Raw genomic sequence first — 19,137 nt, 5'->3', positions numbered from 1 at the left:
AAGCCCCTCTGGGGGGTCAAATGACCCTATCACAGGGCTTGCCTAAGACCATCAGAAAGCACAGATGTGTACATTACAATTCATAACAGTACCAAAGTCACCACAACAAGAGGAACTGTGTGACTGTATCAAAGGGTCAGGATGGTTGAGAACCACTGGTCTAGGGGGGATAGGAGCAGGTTCTCTGTACACATGGCACTATTTTATGTATAGGACTTGAGTGTATGTGGATTTGGGTATCCTGGCCAGGAGGAGTCTGGAAATCAGCCTCTGTGGATACCAAGTGATGGCTGTATTTGAGGACGTGGGGAAAGGAGACAATTATTCTACGCTTGGCTAAAGAAAGCGTTTGGTAGGGCTTAGCATTAGCAACCTTCGTTAAATAGTAAATAATCTCTAGCCAGAATGTTCTAGAGCTTCGTCACTTTCCTTCTGGGGTCCTTTTCTTTCCTACCACCCACCTGGAAGGTTCGGGGCTGTTTGCTTTGATGTGGGGGACCCCACGGAGGGATGGTGCTGTACCCATCAGGCGCTGGCTGCAGTGGGAAGCTGAGGAAGCCGTGGGCTTTGGTTTGAGGTTGGAGTGAGTTTGCCGTTTTTGTTGGGTTTTGATGGTTTGCTGCCAGACGCTGTCTGAGCCTTTGTGACTCTGCGGGTGCCTTCTCGTCCTGTTCTTTGACTAACATGCCCAAGATTTTAGTTCTCTGCCCTCTGTGTTTGCCGAGCAGAGGATGTGACTTTTCCAAATTGTCCTTGATGTAGAAGTAAGTTAGTTTTCTTACTAGTTTATTACAATGTAAATGCTGAAATGACTCTTCTCCAAAGCACTAAATTAGTGTAAGGGGGCTGTCAGGTGGCCATTGGAGGCCACCATTAGAACAAGTGTAAACATCCTGGGATCGGTTTGAAAAGAGCACTTTACCCTGGCCTGGCCTCCACATTCTTTGAACTGCTTCAAAAGTGAGATGGCTGTGAATATGACTCAGTCATAGAACACAGGCCTGGCATTGTGTGAAGCCCTAGGTTTGACCCAAGACAGACAGACAGACAGACAGACAGACACACACACACACACACACACACACACACACACACACACAGGCACACAGACTTTAGAGTCAGTGCAGAGTCAAGAGTGGTACTAAAGAGATCAGAGCACAGGGTTAGGGGTATAGCTCGGTGTTAAAGTCTCTTCCTGGCATATGTACCACTCTGGGTTTTGACTCTACACTGATAAACAATAAATAGGTAGGTCAGATGGAGAGATAGATGATGATAGATAAATGATAGCTAATAGATAAATAGATGATAGATGCATGATAAGTAGAAAATAGATGATAAATAAGAGATGATAGATGACAGATGAAGTGATTACTTACATTGTTCTATTACTAAATAAAACTCGGGAGTCAGATATTAGAGTAAGAACCTGATAGATCCAAAGAGTGAGGGAGAAACAATCAGCTGGTCCTGCCTCTCCACCTTCCCAGCTCAAAAATAAAACTTGAATCTTTTTAAGCCCCTCCCTCTTCCTTCCCATGTCTCTCTATCACAATCTGGGTCTGCCAAAAACGCAAAGGTTAACTCTGGCCCGCTGAATGTTGACTCCGCCCTCTGGCTCAAGGTTTAACTTTATTGGCTGTCTCGGGAGTGTCAGAGTGCCATCAAAATATCCCACAACAGTAGATGATAGATGACATATAGATGATAATAGATACATGCTATAGATGACAGACGATAGAAAGATAGATAGATAGATAGATAGATAGATAGATAGATAGATAGATAGATAGATAGATTAGATAGATAGATGATAGATAGATAGATAGATAGATAGATAGATAGATAGATAGATAGATAGATAGATAGATAGATAGACAGACAGAACCAGAATATAGGTGATTAATACAGTGGAGTACCTATTACAACGGATGTTATCTAGCTACAAATAAAGTCAAAGGGAACTGTGGATCTGCAACACCACCAACATCCATGTAAGCGCTACTGTGGTTGTATTACATCTGCTCATTCCTTTAGCCCTGTTATGACCCAGTGCAGCAACCATGACATTTGAAGTGGCATCTTCTGAGGATTAGGAAGCTCTGTGGCATAATCACTGCCTGAATTCCAGAAAAGCAGAGCTGCCGTGGGCTGAAGGCACAACAGAGCTTCGTGAATGGCCTGGGAGTCAGTCTTAGATGCCTAATGCTGATGTAGCACAATGTCTCCAAAGTTGCTGCATAAACCGTACAAGTCTATGACTCAGAGCTACGAGAGGTTTCTGACAGGGCCCGAGCCCTCCGAGACAGCTCCTTCTCGGTTGTCTTGCTTGCACTTGTGGAAGAGGTCAGCCGTTCCTAGTGTCCTTCTTTCATAAGAGTGCCAATCCCACTCATGAAAGCTCGACCCTCACAACCTGATCACTTCCCACAGCCCTCACCTAACAGCATCAGCTTGGGAGTCAAGAGTTTCAACATACAAATTCGAGTAAGACCCAGACGCTTGGACTACGCAGGGTCCACTGCTCTTCACAGTTAGATCTTTTGGTAGCCATTCTCAAAAGACGTGTTAGCTATTGGTGGTACCTATGCCACGAGCCCGCTCATGGCAAATAGCAACTGGACCACTGAGCTACGTCTCCAGCTGTCTATCATGACAACGGAGTTTCAGTCCAGCATTACGAATATCATGACATTGCTTAAGAAAGGCCTTTGGGATGACCTGAGGTTCTCCCAGGAGCCCACAGTAAACGACCTTAATCTAAATCAATGGTTCTCAACCTTCCTAAAGCTGTGACCCCTTTAATACAGTTCCTCACGTTGTAGTGACCCCCCGACCATAAAATTATTTTCATTGCTACTTCATAACTGTAAATTTTGCTGCTGTTATGAATCATTACATAAATATCTGCGTTTTCTGATGGTCTCAGGTGACCCCCATGAAAGGGTCATTCGACTCCCAAAGGGTCTCAACCCATAGGTTGAGGTCCTCTGGTCCAAATGCTGCTGACTCACAAGCACAGTTGTGAGAACTGCCTCGAGTCCCATGGAGAGCAGGGTCGCGAGAGGTTTGGTTTTCTGTTGCTGTGATAAAACACTGACCAAACCAACCTGAAGAGGAAAAGGTTTAATTTGGCTTACATGTCCTCATCATGGCTCACCATCGAGCATGCAGATGAGTAGATGTTTGGACGCCCATGGACTGAAATTGCTCCTAAGCCCTTCTTCATTTGGAGAGTGAGTCAACATTATCTGTGTGCATTATTATACCTCATGATACCTTAAATGAGACGAAAATGCTGGGTTTTCTTTCTGTTTCTACTCGCTTTTCAAATAGCCACCATCCGAGTTGGCTTTCTGCTGTGATGATAAAAACCATGATCAAAGGCAGCTTCGGGAGGACAGGGTTGACTTGGCTTACATATCCCAATCACAGCCTATCCTTTCCTTGAGTAAAGTTAAGGCAGGAACCTGGAGGAACGCTGCTCACTGGTTTGCTCCCCATGGCTTGCTCAGTTTGCTTTCTTTAGACAGTGCAGGACCAGATGTCCAGGGGTGGCACCACCCACAGTGGGCTAGGCCCCTCCACATCAGTCATTAATCAAGAAAATGCCCCCACAGACACACCCACAGGCCTATCTGATGGAAGGAATTCTTCTGTTGAGGTCCCCTCTTCCCAGGTGCCCTTAGTCTGTGTCAAGTTGACAAAAATCTAAGCAGCACAGTCATGAAAGGCAAGGGTGTCAGTAATTAAGGAGCACTGTGACAGTTAGTCTTCCAACACTGTAATAAAATATCTGATATAATTAACCTGTGAACAGAAAGGGGTAGTTAGTGCTCAGCTTCAGAAGTCCTAATCTTTGATCAGATGAGCCATTGCTTTGGGCCTCAGGAGGGCATGCTGGATGGAACCAGTTGGGAGCTGGAGACAGAACAAGCTTCTACCTCATAGCTAGGAAGAAAAAGAGACCAGTGTCCTGAAATCTTTCTAAAGGGCACATTCCCAATGACTTAAATACCTCCCATTAGATCCCAACCCTTAAAAGAGTCACAGCACCTCCTGGTCATGCCCCTGGGAATCAAGTCTGTAACACAGACCTTTGGGAGACACTGAACATGCAGACTACAGACAATGGTCCTTGAAGACACCCATGTTATGTGTTTGGTTAACACTGTAGCCAAAGGAGGTCCCTCTGGATACCAGTTTTCATTAAGAGTACATTCCTTTGACTGCCGGGGACTTTCTCTGAAGAGCTAGTGTCTCTGATGGATGAGTAGTGTTTCCTTATTATCAGCAGTAAATCCTAAGAATCCATCTGTGGTGAGTCATAAATGCAGACTGAATATGTAGTGTGTCTTCAGGTGCTTGACTGTTTTATATCACAGAATATAGTTGATGTGAAAACAAGTGACCAGTGAGTTACAAATGGCCTTTGCTCTAAATAATACTTCAAATGTGCAGCACCTCCAATGCCTTATAGTAATGTCCAGAGTGGTCGAAACTCATGGAAACCTCACTGTTGGGTTTTAGGAGAGAAATGTTGCATGCCAGGACTTCTGCTCTGAGTTTCGTTATTCATTAGATAACTAACTAGTTATGGGCAAAAGAATAAGCTTAAGGAAATAATTGTTGTTTTTTTTAAATAAGCTTGTGTGTGTGTGTGTGTGTGTGTGTGTGTGTGTGTGTGTGTGTGTGTGTGTGTATTTTACCATGGGCTTTTTGATAGTCAAGAATCACTATCATAAAAAATCAAATGAGAATTTGTAGACTATAATAATATATGCTAGCACATTAATGTATAGAACAGAGATGTACTCAGAGTTATTCCAGGATGATGTAACTGTGTGATACAAAGGATGGCTGTGGATGTTATTGTATATTAATACTGCAGATGAACAAGTCTGACTTGGTTCTGTCAGTTTTTATGTAAGGAGAATGTTCCTCACCTTCATGAGGGGACCCTCAGTATATTTTGTTTTGTTTTTTTTTTTAGAGTGAAAGTGCCCTTGCGAAAGAAAAAGAGCTGTCGATCGAACTTGCGAACATCAGGGATGAAGTTGGTAAGTAGGCTATCTAACATGAAGACCGTTCACCATGTAGAGGCGGTGGGACCTGGGAGAATGGAGTCTAAAAATGGGGTGGTCTCGTGCACTAGCCGATTTTATTCAGACCGTTTATACTCTGAGGGTTAAGGAAGGTGACATGAGGTAAAATTCTCATGAGTTCGAGCTGTATGCAGTCACAAGCTGCACCTTCCAAAAAGCGTATTTTTCCATAGAGGTATGTAAACAGTAACAATAGCCACTTGTGATGAGTAATCTAAAGTGAACTCGCTCCTGTCCCCCACGCTGGGAGGGGCACAAAAACACAGTCCAAGAACAATTCGTGTCTTTGAAGAAACTGAGGTCACAAGACTCGGGTCTTGTTTTCCTGGAGTTTTTTCACCGGCATGAAGAATTCCCCTCGCAGGACTCCCTTCTTGGACTGTGTTCTAGCAAAGACCATGAAGGATGTCTTTTTCCCATGCCTTGAGTGTGTAACAAAGCCCACGGTATCTCCTGTAATAAGCCAAATCAAACCTGTCTAGACCAGTGAAGCATCTTTGCCAGCACAGTGGTGGTCGGCTAGAGCCTCACAGGGAACCATAATTCCTACAGGTCCCTCCTGACAGAGGCTATGGGTTGGTTAGAGCCTCACAGCTAGCAATGGGGCCAATCAGGCCTGGGATGTTCTTCACGGACGGCAGCACACACATCAGTTTCTATCACGGGCTATGACAAGCGTCCCTGCCTCTGGGCACCTCCAAAGCCATTCTGGGTTGTGTGAAGTGGGTGTTGCCTTGGCTTCCTGCAGCTGGACACACCTTGCCATGAAAACAAAAGGCTTAAAAACACATGCCTGGCTGGAACAGTATAACGGGGGATCATATTGAAATGCGTAATCTTGAGTATACTCTGAGACTTTGTCAAAGTGAGAATGACCCCCAGACCCCTGGAATGTGATTGGAGACAGGCTTCCTCTCTAGATGAGGGACTGGCATGTCTGCCATGTTTTGTACACCTCCCCTAGCCTCCCCCCCACTGCACCCACCCCTTTCTTCTTTCTTCCTTTGTCTCCAGGACTAGGGATTAAACCCAGGGCTTTGTTTAAGCCAAGCAGCCACTGGACCCCTGAGCTGCAGACATTGTAAAAATGTTTTATTCGAAACTGGATCTCATTAAGTTACCCAGGCTGACCTTGAACTCACTCTGCAGCCTAGACTGGCCTACAATGTGTGACTCTTTTTACCTCAGTCTCTTGAGCAGCTAGATTTACAGGCTTGCGCCATGTGGCCCTTTTTCTCGCTTGTCTACCCTCCGCTCTGTGTCCCCAGGACTCAGTTAGCAAACCGTGGTCCTTTTCCACTGGTCTGCTGTTCTAACCACAAATGCACATCTCCCCTCTACCTAACGCGACCTTGGGAACAGCCTGCCCGTGCAGGTGTGGCCTCCTCCATTAAGTAAAGGACATTGACCCCTCCAGGCCACTGTTGGCAGGTTTCTGGCTATGCAAATTGTCAGCAGTCCGTCTTTCTCTAGTGACCGTGGGTTCTCGGGGGAGCAGTGGGCAGACAAGGCAACAGGCTTCAAGTGCAGGTTTCCCCATTCTCTCTTTTTTATTTTGTTGTTCCTCTGTGGGCTTGGTGGCTTCCTCTCTCATAGCAATGGCTCCGAAGTGGTTATTTCTCCTCTCCAAGGATAGCTGGGTCCTGTGAGAACACAACAAATAGCAATATCCTATGCCTGCCCCACCTGCGTGGGACCCACAGCAGCAGGGTTCCCACCCCAGCTCCCTGACCCACGAAGGAGCTGGAGGACTAACCCAGACACAGGGTTAGCTGAGAAGGGCCAGCTAGACAAGCCGTGGTGGAGCTTGTGAGGGGCGCGCCCAGGAACCCGAGGCCCATGAGATCCGTGCTAAAGCTGTGGAAATGCAGCCACCAGAGATGGAGAAGTGGCAGGCGCCCTGCTCCCTTCAGGCTCCTGCTGGAAAAGTGTCCCCCTCTCGTTTTGTTGTCCCCGTTTCCTGGAGACTGAGTCCCTTCCCCTGAAGTTGTCACCGCCTCTTCTAATTTGCTACCCTGGGGTCTTACCACACGGACCACCCACAGGCCCTACGGGAGCCGCCGAGGGTGAGGCCACCCTTGCTGGGGGAGCTGTTTTTACTCCTCTTTGAGGAGGTCTTGCCATCCATTCCCTGAAGGAGCCCTGGGGTCCCCAGATGATGCGCTGTTGTACTGATACACCCGAGACACCTCCCTGCAGGTGACTCCCCATGGGAGCCACATTCTTCCACGGAGTCTGCATTATCAGACAGACATTTCTGCTTCTCCAACTCTAACTGCAAAGCTCCCTCCCCTTCCAAATCACCCAGCCCCCACCCTCTGAGGGAGAGGATTGTGAGACCTCTCTTTCCAAATAAAGCTGCAAAACAGTGAGTGTGATGGACACTTGTCCTGCTGGTCAGTTCCCAGGTAACAGGGACTGAGCACAGCTGTGAACCCTGGATCTTGTCCCTGCCTTAGTCGCAACCCAGTCTCCCGAGATGACCCCTCATAGTACTGTGGAGGCAACTCAGAGGCATAGGGGTGGAGAGAGATCCCACAAAGTCCCGATTCATAGTGACAGCCACCTCATGGCCAAAGAGATACTTCACAGTGACACGCAGGAAGCAGATGTGACTTAAACTGTTTGTGTGTCCTGACAACTCAGTGGCCATTCGGGGGAAAAAATGTTGCTGAAATTGGGGTGAAGCAGCATTTTTGTCTCAAACAGCCACGGTCACTTGCTAGAGAGATGCTCGAGCTGCTGGCTGGCACAGCTCTCGAACCTTAGAATGCCGCCCCTTGGGTCCTGGTTCACAGAGACTGTCACTCTGTGCTGTTTATCAGCACAACAGCTGAAGCCCAGCTTTCCAAGATATGGTATCAGAGAGAGGAGTGGAGCGTGACCAGTGTGGGACAAACGTCAAGGAGCGAGATTCCAGTGGTGCATCGACCTTGCGGTTTTCAGACACCCTGCAGGGCCCTGTGCTTTGGCTGCAGGAACACACTGTTGGCCTTAGCAGCACCTCCCCACTGGCTAAGAGGGTGGAGAGTGAAGATGAGTGGATCTTTGGGGGCCCAGGACCTGAAGTGACTCCTAAGCCCTTCTTCATTCAGAGCGACCCTGACCAGTGTGCATCGTGCCTCATAGCTTCCGTAAGCAGAGACCAGAGAGGAATGTTGCTTACTGCTTCCTTCTGGCTCACGCTCAGTACCTTTCGAATTCGGCTTAGGCCCACCTGCCTAGGGGTGGTACCACCCACAGTGGGCTGGGCCTTCCTGTGTCAACCATTAATCCAGAAAACGACCCCACAGACTTGCCCACAAGTCTGATGGAAGCATTTTCTCAGTTGAGGTTCCCTCTTCCCAGATGGCTCCAGCTCATGTCAAATTTATGAAAAACAAACAAACAAAAAAAAATACCTAGTCATCAAGCTGTTAGGACATATACCATGAACAGACTCCTTATTCTTAATGGGTGTCGGGAAAGCACTGAGGTGTTTAGTCTCTATGGAGTTTTCATGTGGAAGATATCAAGCCAGTACCCTGAGATGCTGAAGCCAGCCTCTGAATGTGTTTCTCCCGAGTCTGAGTGTGTTTGCAGCTGGTTCCAGGCTTCCGGGCTCTGGAGAGTCACAGGGTAAGTGGGCTTGACCTCTTTGACCTTTGGGCTCCTCTTCATACGATGAAAAGCCAATTCCAGAAGGAGCTGCTGGGGAAGTGCTCCGTCAAGGTGTGGCGGCTAGCGTACCAAGATAGAAAACAGAGTTCTCTCCAGGTCGAATTTCTCCCCGGAGAGATGTCTGCCCTCCCCTGAGCTGGCTTTGGCTTGGAAGATGGCCATCTGATGCACTTGGGTGGCGTGTACCAATCCCAGTGGCACTGCCTTTAGCAATCTCCGGAAACTTCTGGATGCAGTCAGGTTTGTCCTGGCTTTGAGTTTAAGTCATCTGATTCTGTATTAGTGTTAACAACAGAAGCGGGATTCACCTGTCCATTAGGAAAAAAAGCCAGAAAAAAAAACAAAAAAACAAAAATCCAAAACAAACCCAGCAGAGAAAAAGCAGAAGTCTCTGGCAGTACCATGGCTGGTCCATTCAGGCCAGCATTTATCCCAGGAGACCTCTGCTCTGCCAGCCAGTTCTCACTCCACCGTGGAGACTGTGACAGAACAAAGACGGCAGGAGGGATGCTGGGGACCCATTGTCAGCCCAAAAATTCTAGAGCTGTGGTCTGCACCGCTTCCCTTAAAGAAGACAGCAAAGCCTTCCCGCTGACCTCTGAGGGGTCCAGAGGGGAAGCCTTTCTCATCAGGAGCAGTCCTGGCATTCTTTACACTCCATAACAGCTGACTGCTGCAGGAGCCACAGGAGGCGGGGACCAGAAGCAAAGAGAGGAGCTGGAGAGATGGATCTCTAAAAAACTGTGAATGCAGACAGAGTAGAGAAGTTGCCAAGAGTAGGAATAACTCAAATGTTATAGATTTTTAGGGTAGAACTGGCCACCTCCAGTCTAACGGTGGCTGCCTAACCTTTTCCATAACTCATAAAATTACTGCCCCAAATTCTACCGATAGCTGTTAAAAAGCTTCCATCCATTATCCTCACCCTTGGCTTGAATAAACACAACAGTGGTGTCTAGCACACAGAGTCAGTGCTTATAGGTGGTCCTCTGGTCTGGTACCTTCCAGAATCATCTGGAGCAGCAGAAAGAAAATATTGAGAGCAAGTCTTGGGTAGGTTTTTAATCTCCCCGATGTTTATAATAATAAACATATGGACAGTGAACTTTGACAGTCAGTGAGCACTCTGAAGAAGTAAGTTTTGACTAGAAGCCAAGCCAGATAAGGAGAGTGTTAGAGGCACTGGGGGAGATGTATGCAGTTGGGTACTGCCCACTGTAGCCTGAGGAGCTCCCTCACTTAGGGGCCTCCACTCACGTGAAGAATCTCAAGATGTGTGACTGAGGGTGTGCGCATGTGAGGGCAGATGCCCATGGACGCCAAAGGCCTCTGGTCCAGTTCCCCCTGGAGCTGGAGTTATTGGCATCTGTGAGCCACCCAACGTGGATGCTGGAAGCTGAACTCGGGTCCTTAAACCGCCTTACCAGCCCCTTAACAACATACTTCTAGAGAGCGCATTGGTCAACAAGGGAATGAAAAATTAGTTTTGAATATATATGAAAATAAAAATAGAACACATCAAAATTTGTGTTGCAGAATTCTCTGGTCATCGTAGTTGAATCTTCCCATTCAATCTGCCCCCACAAAATTTGGGAAGACACCCAAAATATACTAAGCACTCCATGGGTAATCAGATGGGGAAGGGGGAGCTTATTTGAAAACAGAAATTGTGGCTCCCAGAGGTCCCGTCCGCTGTCAGCAATTTGAGCTTGTTGATGGAGCTTCAGAAAGACTAATTTCCTTGCAGGCTGCGCTGCCCATGTCAAGGTCTGGGAATCCTGCCCCTCTTGCAGGAAAATGAGATGGGAAAAATTCAAATCAATGATCTCAGCCACTCTGATTAAATTTTATTCTAGTAAATGTCATTTTCCAAAGTCATTTTGGTTTCTCTCCCAAACAGGTGCTTACCCATGCATGGTAATATTGAACCTGCCAATTCCCAGAGACTGGGTTGGTTGCCATGGAAAATACATTACAGCTACAGTTACACACACACACACACACACACACACACACACACACACACACCCTTATACTCTTTTTTTTTAGACACTGATTTATTCCACGTGGCAGTCACATACTTTTTCGATATTTATAAAATCTTGTTGCATCTATATGCTTAGCAAATTCTAATCATTTTCTGTGGCGATGTTTGTGTTCGGATCTTATGAAATATTGAGTCTCTTCGGGTGAGTTTTGCTTTCCCGTGTATGTTAATGGAGTCTGCAGGGTTAGGGATGGGATGTGGCGCATATACAAGGACCTGGCAGGTTAGTTACCGTCCTGTTGCTGTGAAGAGACACCATGGCCGAGGTGACTCTTATACAAGAAAGCTGATGAGTTGGGGGCTTGCTTACAGTTGCAGAGTTAGTCCGTCATCACCATGGTGGGAAGCAGACAGGCATGGCACATGGCGCTGGAGCAGTGGCTGAGAGCTTTGCATGCTGATCCTCAGGCAGCAGGCAGAAGGGGAGGGGAGGAGGGGAGGAGGGGAGGGGAGGAGGGGAGGAGAGGGACTGTGACTGAGACTGACCCCAAAGCCCATCCCTTGTGACGCACTTACTCCAACAAGGTCGTACCTCCTAATGCTTCCCAAACCGTTCCACTAACAGGCAGGGGGCAGGGTGGGGGCACCAATCATGAGCCTCTAGGAGCCAATCTCATTCAAATCACCACACCTGGGTTCGATCCTCAGCACCACATTCACACAAAAATTTCAATCTTAATGAACTTGAATTGACTGTTACTCGGGTAACAAGAACTGCCCCTAGACCCCCTTGGGAACGGACACCCTCTCACATTGTGGAGCCAGATGCCGTCATGGATTTAGTATATAAACAACAGTATACAGTTTACAAAAGCTTCCCACATTCATTTGAACCTGATAACAACCATAGCCTATGGGTAAGGTAGATGCCATGACCACCTAAATATGGTAAAGAAATTGTGGTTAGAGGCACCAAATCACACCACCATAAAGACTTGTCATCCCTCTCCTCCATGGCCACACCAGGCCGCCATCATGTTGGAAGGTCTAGGTACTTGAGGGACTTTAATAAAAAGCAAAGACATTATATATTTATATAATATATATCCTGTAACATGCTAAGAGACATTTTGCAATATATATATATATATATATATATATATATATATATATATTGTAAATTGCAGTCATGTATAAATTCTGTGTATACAGTCTCTTCCTGCCACGAGTCTCTCATACACACAAATATTCTTACTGTGCATCAAATACTATTCTGTGCATCAGAAGCCTCTGGCCCAGGGCTGAGTACAATGAACATGGGCCGCTCACTGTTGCCTGCTAATTTATAAACTTAACTGAATGCAAGGGACAAACCCTTTGCTGTGGCATGAACGGCCAAATAAGAGTGTAACAACAGCTCTGACACCAGAAATGCCTGCTTATGTGACAGAGTCAGATGTGAGCAAGTTCAGGTGTCTCTCTGTATTCATGGGTTTCACATCCACAGGTTCAGCCAATGCAGATCAAAAGCAGTGTATACAGTTTTCTTCTGTTCTGAACATGCAGTTTTTTCCTTGTCGTGATGCCTTAAACAATGCAGTACAACATAAAGCACACAGGTTCTAGGCTCATACTCCACCAACCCATATAAGGGACTTGAACATCTTTGAATTTGGGTATCGCTGCGGCATGGGGAGGTGGGGGGTCTGGAACCATCTCTATCAATACCAAGAGACGGCAGTGACTAAGATCCAAGGAAATGAGGCAGTAGGGGTCTTAGAGTGTTAGAGAATATGGAACCCAGGTAAGTGCTAAACTGCTGAGCCTAAAGGAAGTTGAGGAGTCCCTGACAAACAGTTCTTCTGTACACTTGGCCTTTTACAAAGGTGGCATTAATGACGTCATTGACTTAACCTCTGTACTGGCAAGTGGGAAAAATAATGAAGACACTTGTGTTTTGTCCATAGGTAACCTTAAGCAAGAGGATAGGACGAGTGTGTGTGTGCTCATCGTAACTATTCAATTACTTGCATGAAAGGCAGGCCTAGTGTTTGGATCTAAGACACAGATGTTTTTCTCCAGGCAGATTCCCAATGCTGGTGTTTTTCTTGTCATATCTAATGCCCTTGTGATTTTTCTCATTCATTCACCAGGACCACATTTATATGTTCAAGAGTACCATCGTTTACTTTACTTGTATAGTGTGGCAGAATTAGCACAAAATAATAGAAATTACAGTGTACGCCTATACATTCAGGTCACCCTTTTTCATGAAAATTATTTTTTCAGCCAGATATGTGCTTTGGGAGAAATTATTTCTATTGAAGACAATGATAGTTAGACCAATTTTTGCATCACAAGTAACCATGAAGACTTAACTAACTTCTTCAATAATCTAACTAAAGCCCCAGAACTCCTTGGGCTGTGGATGTGGCTTAGTCATAGAGCACTTGTATAGCAGAATTACTGCAGTCACCCCAGTATGAAAAAAGAAAGAACGAACAAAAAAAAGAAAGAGAGAGAAAGAAAGAAAGAAAGAAAGAGAGAGAGAGAGAGAGAGAGAGAGAGAGAAAGAAAGAAAGAAAGAAAGAAAGAAAGAAAGAAAGAAAGAAAGAAAGAAAGAAAGAAAGAAAGAAAGAAAGAAAGGTCCTCAAGTCTCTTTAAAAGACTCCTGCTGGGGCTGGAGAGGTGGCTCAGTGGTTAAGAGCACACTCTGCTCTTGCAGAGGACCTGAGTTCAGTTCCTGGCTCCCACATTGGGTGGCTCACAACCACCTGTAACCCCAGCTCCAGAAGATCTGATGCCCTCTTCTGGCCTCCTTTGGCAACTGCACTCACATGCATATACCTACACACAGACACATATATGCACATAATTAAAATATAGTAACAATATATTTTTAAAGGCTTCTGCTGACGACAGTGATCAGAGCATAACCAGTCGGAATGATGGTTCCAGCACCATCCTGAGAGACCAGGCTGAGAGATAAATGTGGGCATTGAATAGCAAATTCACTGTGCTTTAGATTTTTAAAATTTGTTTTTTAGTATATCAAGAATGTCTCTAGCTTCCCGGGAAACGCCTTAACTATATTGGCTGGAGCCTGATTTAAAAAAATTCAAATGGCCTGTTTATTAACTTGTGATCAGAAAAAAACATCTCTTTATAGGCAGGTCTATCTACCTAGAAAGCAGAACCAGTCTCCAGAGTCTGAGCAGGGACTAGATGAATTATGCCTTGTGAACTCAAAAGGCACTCTGCTGAGATGTCCTCAGGCAGCCACCTGTGTGCCTCTTTCTAGGCCCTCAGTTCTTAGCCAGGAACCCTGAGGGGACGAGTTATAAGCAGGTTAAGGTCACCTGGATGTTTTCACAGACTGCCTAGGCACTGCCTTCCAAACTTCCAGCTGTGATACAGTAGCTGCTCCTGCGGAGCCTGTGGTTCACAGTTATGAAGTAGACAGAACATGGGAGGTGGCGATCTCCAAGGATCTGACAGAAAAGATGCGCAGTGAGTCCCACCTTGCTCTCGGCTCCCCGCTGAGGGCCGTTCTTCAGATGTGGTCGCTCGCAGGGACTGTGGACGGTGGCCATCTCACTGGGCTGAAGAAGCAGATGTCAGAGTTCAGGGGGGTGGAAGTGGTTAGAAAGGGTGAGGCAGGGGCTGGGGAGGCAGGTGCTGAGCAGAGAGCTCCATTTCTTAAGAGGGGAGGGCGCACATGGGCAGAGAGGCCTGCAGGGGGCGCTGCCATCACACTGCGTGCTGAGGGAGCGTCTAACCTGGAGCTTCTTTGCCTGGCAAAGTGTTTGGAAGTTTTAGCCTGTTGCTTTACAACACCCCATTCTGGGGCATGGGGAGATAGCTACCTACTAGTGAAATGTTTGTCTTACAGGTGTGAAGACTGGAGTTAGCCTCAAAATCTAAGCTTAAAAAAAAAAGAAAAAGAAAAAGAAAAAAAGCAGGGTGTGGTGATGTCATTATGATCCCAGCACCGGCTGAAACAGGCAGACCCCAAAAGCTCCATGGCCAGCCAGCCTAACCTGCTTGACAAAGTCCAAGCAAATGCCAAAGAAGAGGATGGCCAGCACCCGAAGAAAGACACTGTGTCCCCTGATCTCCATGCGCGCACACACACACACACACTGGCACACGCACACACACACACACACACACACACACACACACACACTGGCACACGCACACATGCACACATACACACCTGTTCCTGAGAAAACAAATCCACCCCTTGACACCAACATGAACCTTTCTTCGGGTGATGCCCACACTGACCCTATTACATAATCCCACTTGGAAAAGCTTCACCGTCCTGACATTGCCAAACTCGGAGCAAGCTTCTGAGTCATGAGAGTGGGAGACGCACACAAACCATTTCCCAGCCATGGCGGGGCCCAGCCAGTTTCTTGTGTTTAAGCAGCCTTCCTGAAGCATGCCATAGGAGGAAGAATTCTCTGGGTCTTCCAGCTGAGTGAGCAATAATAGCCTCCACCCAAAGGCCTCTCTGAGATAAAGAATCTCATGGTCCACCCCAGCTAATCCACAAACCAACCGAATTAGCTAATGCCTGTGCTTCACAAGGTCCACTGAGCAGTCATTTTAGTGTCTTGCTTATAACAAACAATAAATCTCCCACCCAAGCACTAAGCAGGCACAGCCCTGCTTAGCTTACAAGATTAGACAAGTTCAGGGTGGTAGAGCCACAGACTCCAGAGTGAATGTCAGAATGTTCTGGCCCACCCAGCAGCAGCGCATGGAAACAGCTAGAAATGTAGACTCTTAGGTCTTGCTTCTAACCTACTTAATCAGAAACCAACCACAAACCTATGGAACGTGGGAGCAGCCAATCTGTTTTAAACCCCCCCCCCACCATGCCCACTTGTGGCTCTAACTTGTGCTAAAGTTGTAAAAACCCCTGGCTTAGGACGGAACAACGTGGCAATAACAAGCAAGCATTTGAGATGCGCACGGATTTGTGTTGATTGCGTGGTCAGCCTTTTATCACATACAAAATACTCAAGAAGATGGCATAAGAGGCAAGCTTACTCGTGATCTCAGAGACTTCAGTCCGTGATTGGCTGGCTCCATAGCTATGGGGCACATGGTGGTGTGCAAAAATATCATGGTGACACAAGCAGCCGGGACAGAGAAAGCAGAGTGGGGGCCTGCTGTGGGATGGTCTGTATGGCAAATCTGTTGCTCTGATTGGTTAGTAAATAAAACACTGATTGGCCAGTAGCCAGGCAGGAGGAAGTATAGGCAGGACAAGAAGGAGAAGAATTCTGGGAAGTGGAAGGCTGAGTCAGAGACACTGCCAGCCGCCACCATGACAAGCCGCATGTGAAGATGCCGGTAAGCCACGAGCCACATGGCAAGGTATAGATTTATGGAAATGGGTTAATTTAAGATATAAGAACAGTATAGCAAGAAGCCTGCCACGGCCATACAGTTTGTAAGCAATATAAGTCTCTGTGTTTACTTGGTTGGGTCTGAGCGGCTGTGGGACTGGCAGGTGACAAAGATTTGTCCTGACTGTGGGCAAAGCAGGAAAACTCTAGCAACAGGGGCCTCTAGCTGGCCCCACAGCCTACGTTTACTGTCTCTCCCAGGAATGCCAACATAGTATGAATACATCAAGGGATGAATGCATGGGTGAAGCCAGAGCCCTTGGGACCCAGCCACTTCCACAAAGCCCACCCATTGGCATCAAAGGCCTTGGGGAGGGGGTTACTTCACACACAGCTCATAACAATCCTCTCAGGTGCATCTAGAAAACAAGAGCGTGAACTCAGAGTCCTGCCTGCTTCTCCGAGCTGTGAGCTCAGTGACCCATTCCCTAGAGAAGTCAGTGAAGTGCCCAGCACAGAGTGAACACGCAGCACTTGTTTGCCATGGTATCATCAATGGGGATTGTCCCAGTTCCTAGTCAGTGTGCGATCTACAGAGACCAGCATGGTGTCGAGTCATGACTGAGTCTTCCTGTGTAAGCCTCACACTAGCCTAGGAGTGTAGTCTGGTGTGAATCCCATTTTTCAGATGAGGGAATGAGACTTGGAGGGGTTAATCCCCAACGTGGGAAGATCCGCCAACAGCAGGACCCAAGGCCAGTCAGCCCATGCTGTTCCAGAGCTAGCTGCCTTGTTCAGCGCTACCATGAGGAAATGCTCTATCTGAAGGTGTCACCTGGTAATCATAGAAGCCTACAGTCACAATTTTTGCATGCTGTTACTCTGGCCCTGTTCAGGATTGCATGGAAGGGTTCATTGTGACTCATCACCTGGGCTCCATGTGGGTTTTGCTTTTCTCCTTCGTTGCCATTTGTGGTGCTTTGAATAGGAATGGCCCCCATAGACTCATGTGTTTGAATGCTTGGCCCACAGGGCATGGCACTGTTAGGAGGTGTGGCTTTGTTGGAGTGGGTGTGGCCTTGTTGGAGGCAGTGTGCTACTATGGAGGCGGGCTTTGAGGTCTCCTATGCTCAAGCTGTGCCCAGTGTGGCACACAGTCTCCTTCTGCTGCCTGTGGATCAGGATGTAGAACTCTCAGCTCCTTCTCCAGCACCACGTCTGCCTGCCCGCCACCATGCTTCCTGCCATGATGATAATGGACTGAACCTTCAGAACTGTAAGCCACCCCAATCTAAGAGCTGCTACGGTCATGGTGTCTCCTCACAGCCACAGAACACTGACTAAGACACCATTCCACCTAGCCTCACGCTCTAAGGCTCTTTAGCAGCACCTTACATTTCACCATCAGTGACACCAGTGAGGGATGCCTTTGACCCGGCCAGACTCCATGCTGGATGCTTCAGGGACCTGAATCCATTTATCCGAGCTGCTTTTCTATTGATGTGATTAAAGACTGACCTAAAGCAATTTGGAGAGGAGAGGGCTTATCTGGCTTACATGTCCCGATCACAGTCCATGCTTTAGGAATGTCAGGGTGGAACTCAAGTAGGAATCCGGAGGAAGGATCTGAATGGTCCTCACTAGCTTGCTCAGTTTGCTTTTTCAAACAGCCCAGGCCCACCTGCCCAGGGGTAGCACCAGCCACAGTGGGCACAGTGGGCTGAGTCCTCCCGTATCAATCATGAATCAAGAAAATGCCCCCAAAGACTTTCCCACCTACCGATTTGATGGGGGCAGTTCTTCAAATGAGGTTCCCTCTTCCCCGATGACTCCAGCCTGTGTCAAGTTGGGGGGGAAAAAACCCAGCACACAATTAAATCCTGGCCTCATCCTTCATTTGACAGTTGAAGCTTACTTCTCAGTGTCCACCCTGTCTGTCATGGTGACAGGAAGTTAGGGCCATTTGCATGTCGGCAGGAAGGTGGGGCTCCTAGAGAAAGCCCCGCAATGATGAAATGGGGTGGGGGCTCTTCTGTTCAGTGGGCTCTACCCTGGCAGTGTGGACGTGAGTCCATTGGCCGGGACAATCACCAGCCGAAGCTGAGAGCCCTCCAGGCATCCTGAGGGAGACGTGACTCTCACACACCTTTGCCTCAGACTACCCAAGAGGAGAAACCTCCCCTCTCAGGCAGCTCACCACGCACTCTGCGGGAAGGAGTGTCCTGCCTTTGTTCAAGTCACTGCTGTCTTGTTCTCAGTGAGGGGAACGGGCAGCCCAGCCGGCGTCCAGACAGGGCATTGAATGGACGTTTCTGTTAGGGTGGTAAATGGGAGCACTGGTCGGACTGTCGGTTTTTAAACAGTACACACACTCAGGGCTGGAGAGATGGCTCAGCTGTGAGAACACACACTGCTCTTGTGGATCCCCAGCTCCCATATGGTGTAGCTCGAGTTTTCCTGCCTTGCCCACAGTCAGGACAAATCTTTGTCACCCGCCAGTCCCACAGCCGCTCAGACCCAACCAAGTAAACACAGAAACTTATATTGTTTACAAACTGTATGGCCATGGCAGGCTTCTTGCTAACTGTTCTTATATCTTAAATTAATCCATTTCCATAAATCTATACCTTGCCACGTGGCTCAAGGCTTACCGGCATTTTCACATGCTGCTTGTCCTGGCGGCAGCTGGCAGTGATGCCTTCTGCCTTCCTGTTCTTTTATTTCTCCTCTGTTAGTCCCGCCTATCCTTCCTGCCTAGCCACGGCCAATCAGGTTTTATTTATTGACCAATCAGAGCAACTTGACATACAGACCATCCCCCAGCACAGCCAAGTGCAGATCATCTCAGACACCTGTACTCAGGCTTGTGGTCCTGATCATCCTCTATGCGGATCTGCTGGGTAAAGCCATGAGGAACCCGAGAACAGGCCCCCACAGGACATACAGAACATCCCACAGCACATATGGTGCCTCACAGCCAGCTGTAACTCCAGCTCAAGGGGGATCTGACATACTCACATGC

The 19,137-nt window shown here is 47.5% G+C and overlaps 1 protein-coding gene and 1 long non-coding RNA gene across 5 annotated transcripts in view; one reads left to right on the top strand and one right to left on the bottom strand.

Moving 5' to 3' along the window:
• Mtus2 (microtubule associated scaffold protein 2) overlaps positions 1 to 19,137 on the top strand; it is a 380,312-nt gene that overhangs the window by 329,773 nt on the left and 31,402 nt on the right. For all 4 annotated transcript variants that reach the window (XM_042268368.2, XM_042268367.2, XM_006979621.4 and 1 more), the window contains one exon: positions 4,994 to 5,060. In XM_042268368.2, the coding sequence (XP_042124302.2) occupies positions 4,994 to 5,060 (67 nt within the window). The remainder of the gene's footprint in view (positions 1 to 4,993; positions 5,061 to 19,137) is intronic.
• Positions 6,631 to 9,206, bottom strand: LOC121825454 (uncharacterized). The gene is made up of 2 exons (XR_006067747.2): positions 8,507 to 9,206; positions 6,631 to 6,748 (listed from the first exon to the last, which is right to left on the bottom strand). It is a non-coding gene; the product is annotated as an uncharacterized LOC121825454 (long non-coding RNA).

This window comes from Peromyscus maniculatus, chromosome 23 (assembly GCF_049852395.1).
Source record: "Peromyscus maniculatus bairdii isolate BWxNUB_F1_BW_parent chromosome 23, HU_Pman_BW_mat_3.1, whole genome shotgun sequence".
In the NCBI taxonomy this organism is placed as follows: domain Eukaryota; kingdom Metazoa; phylum Chordata; class Mammalia; order Rodentia; family Cricetidae; genus Peromyscus; species Peromyscus maniculatus.
Note: the sequence above shows the minus strand (reverse complement) of the source record. Positions and strands in the feature narration are given on the sequence as shown.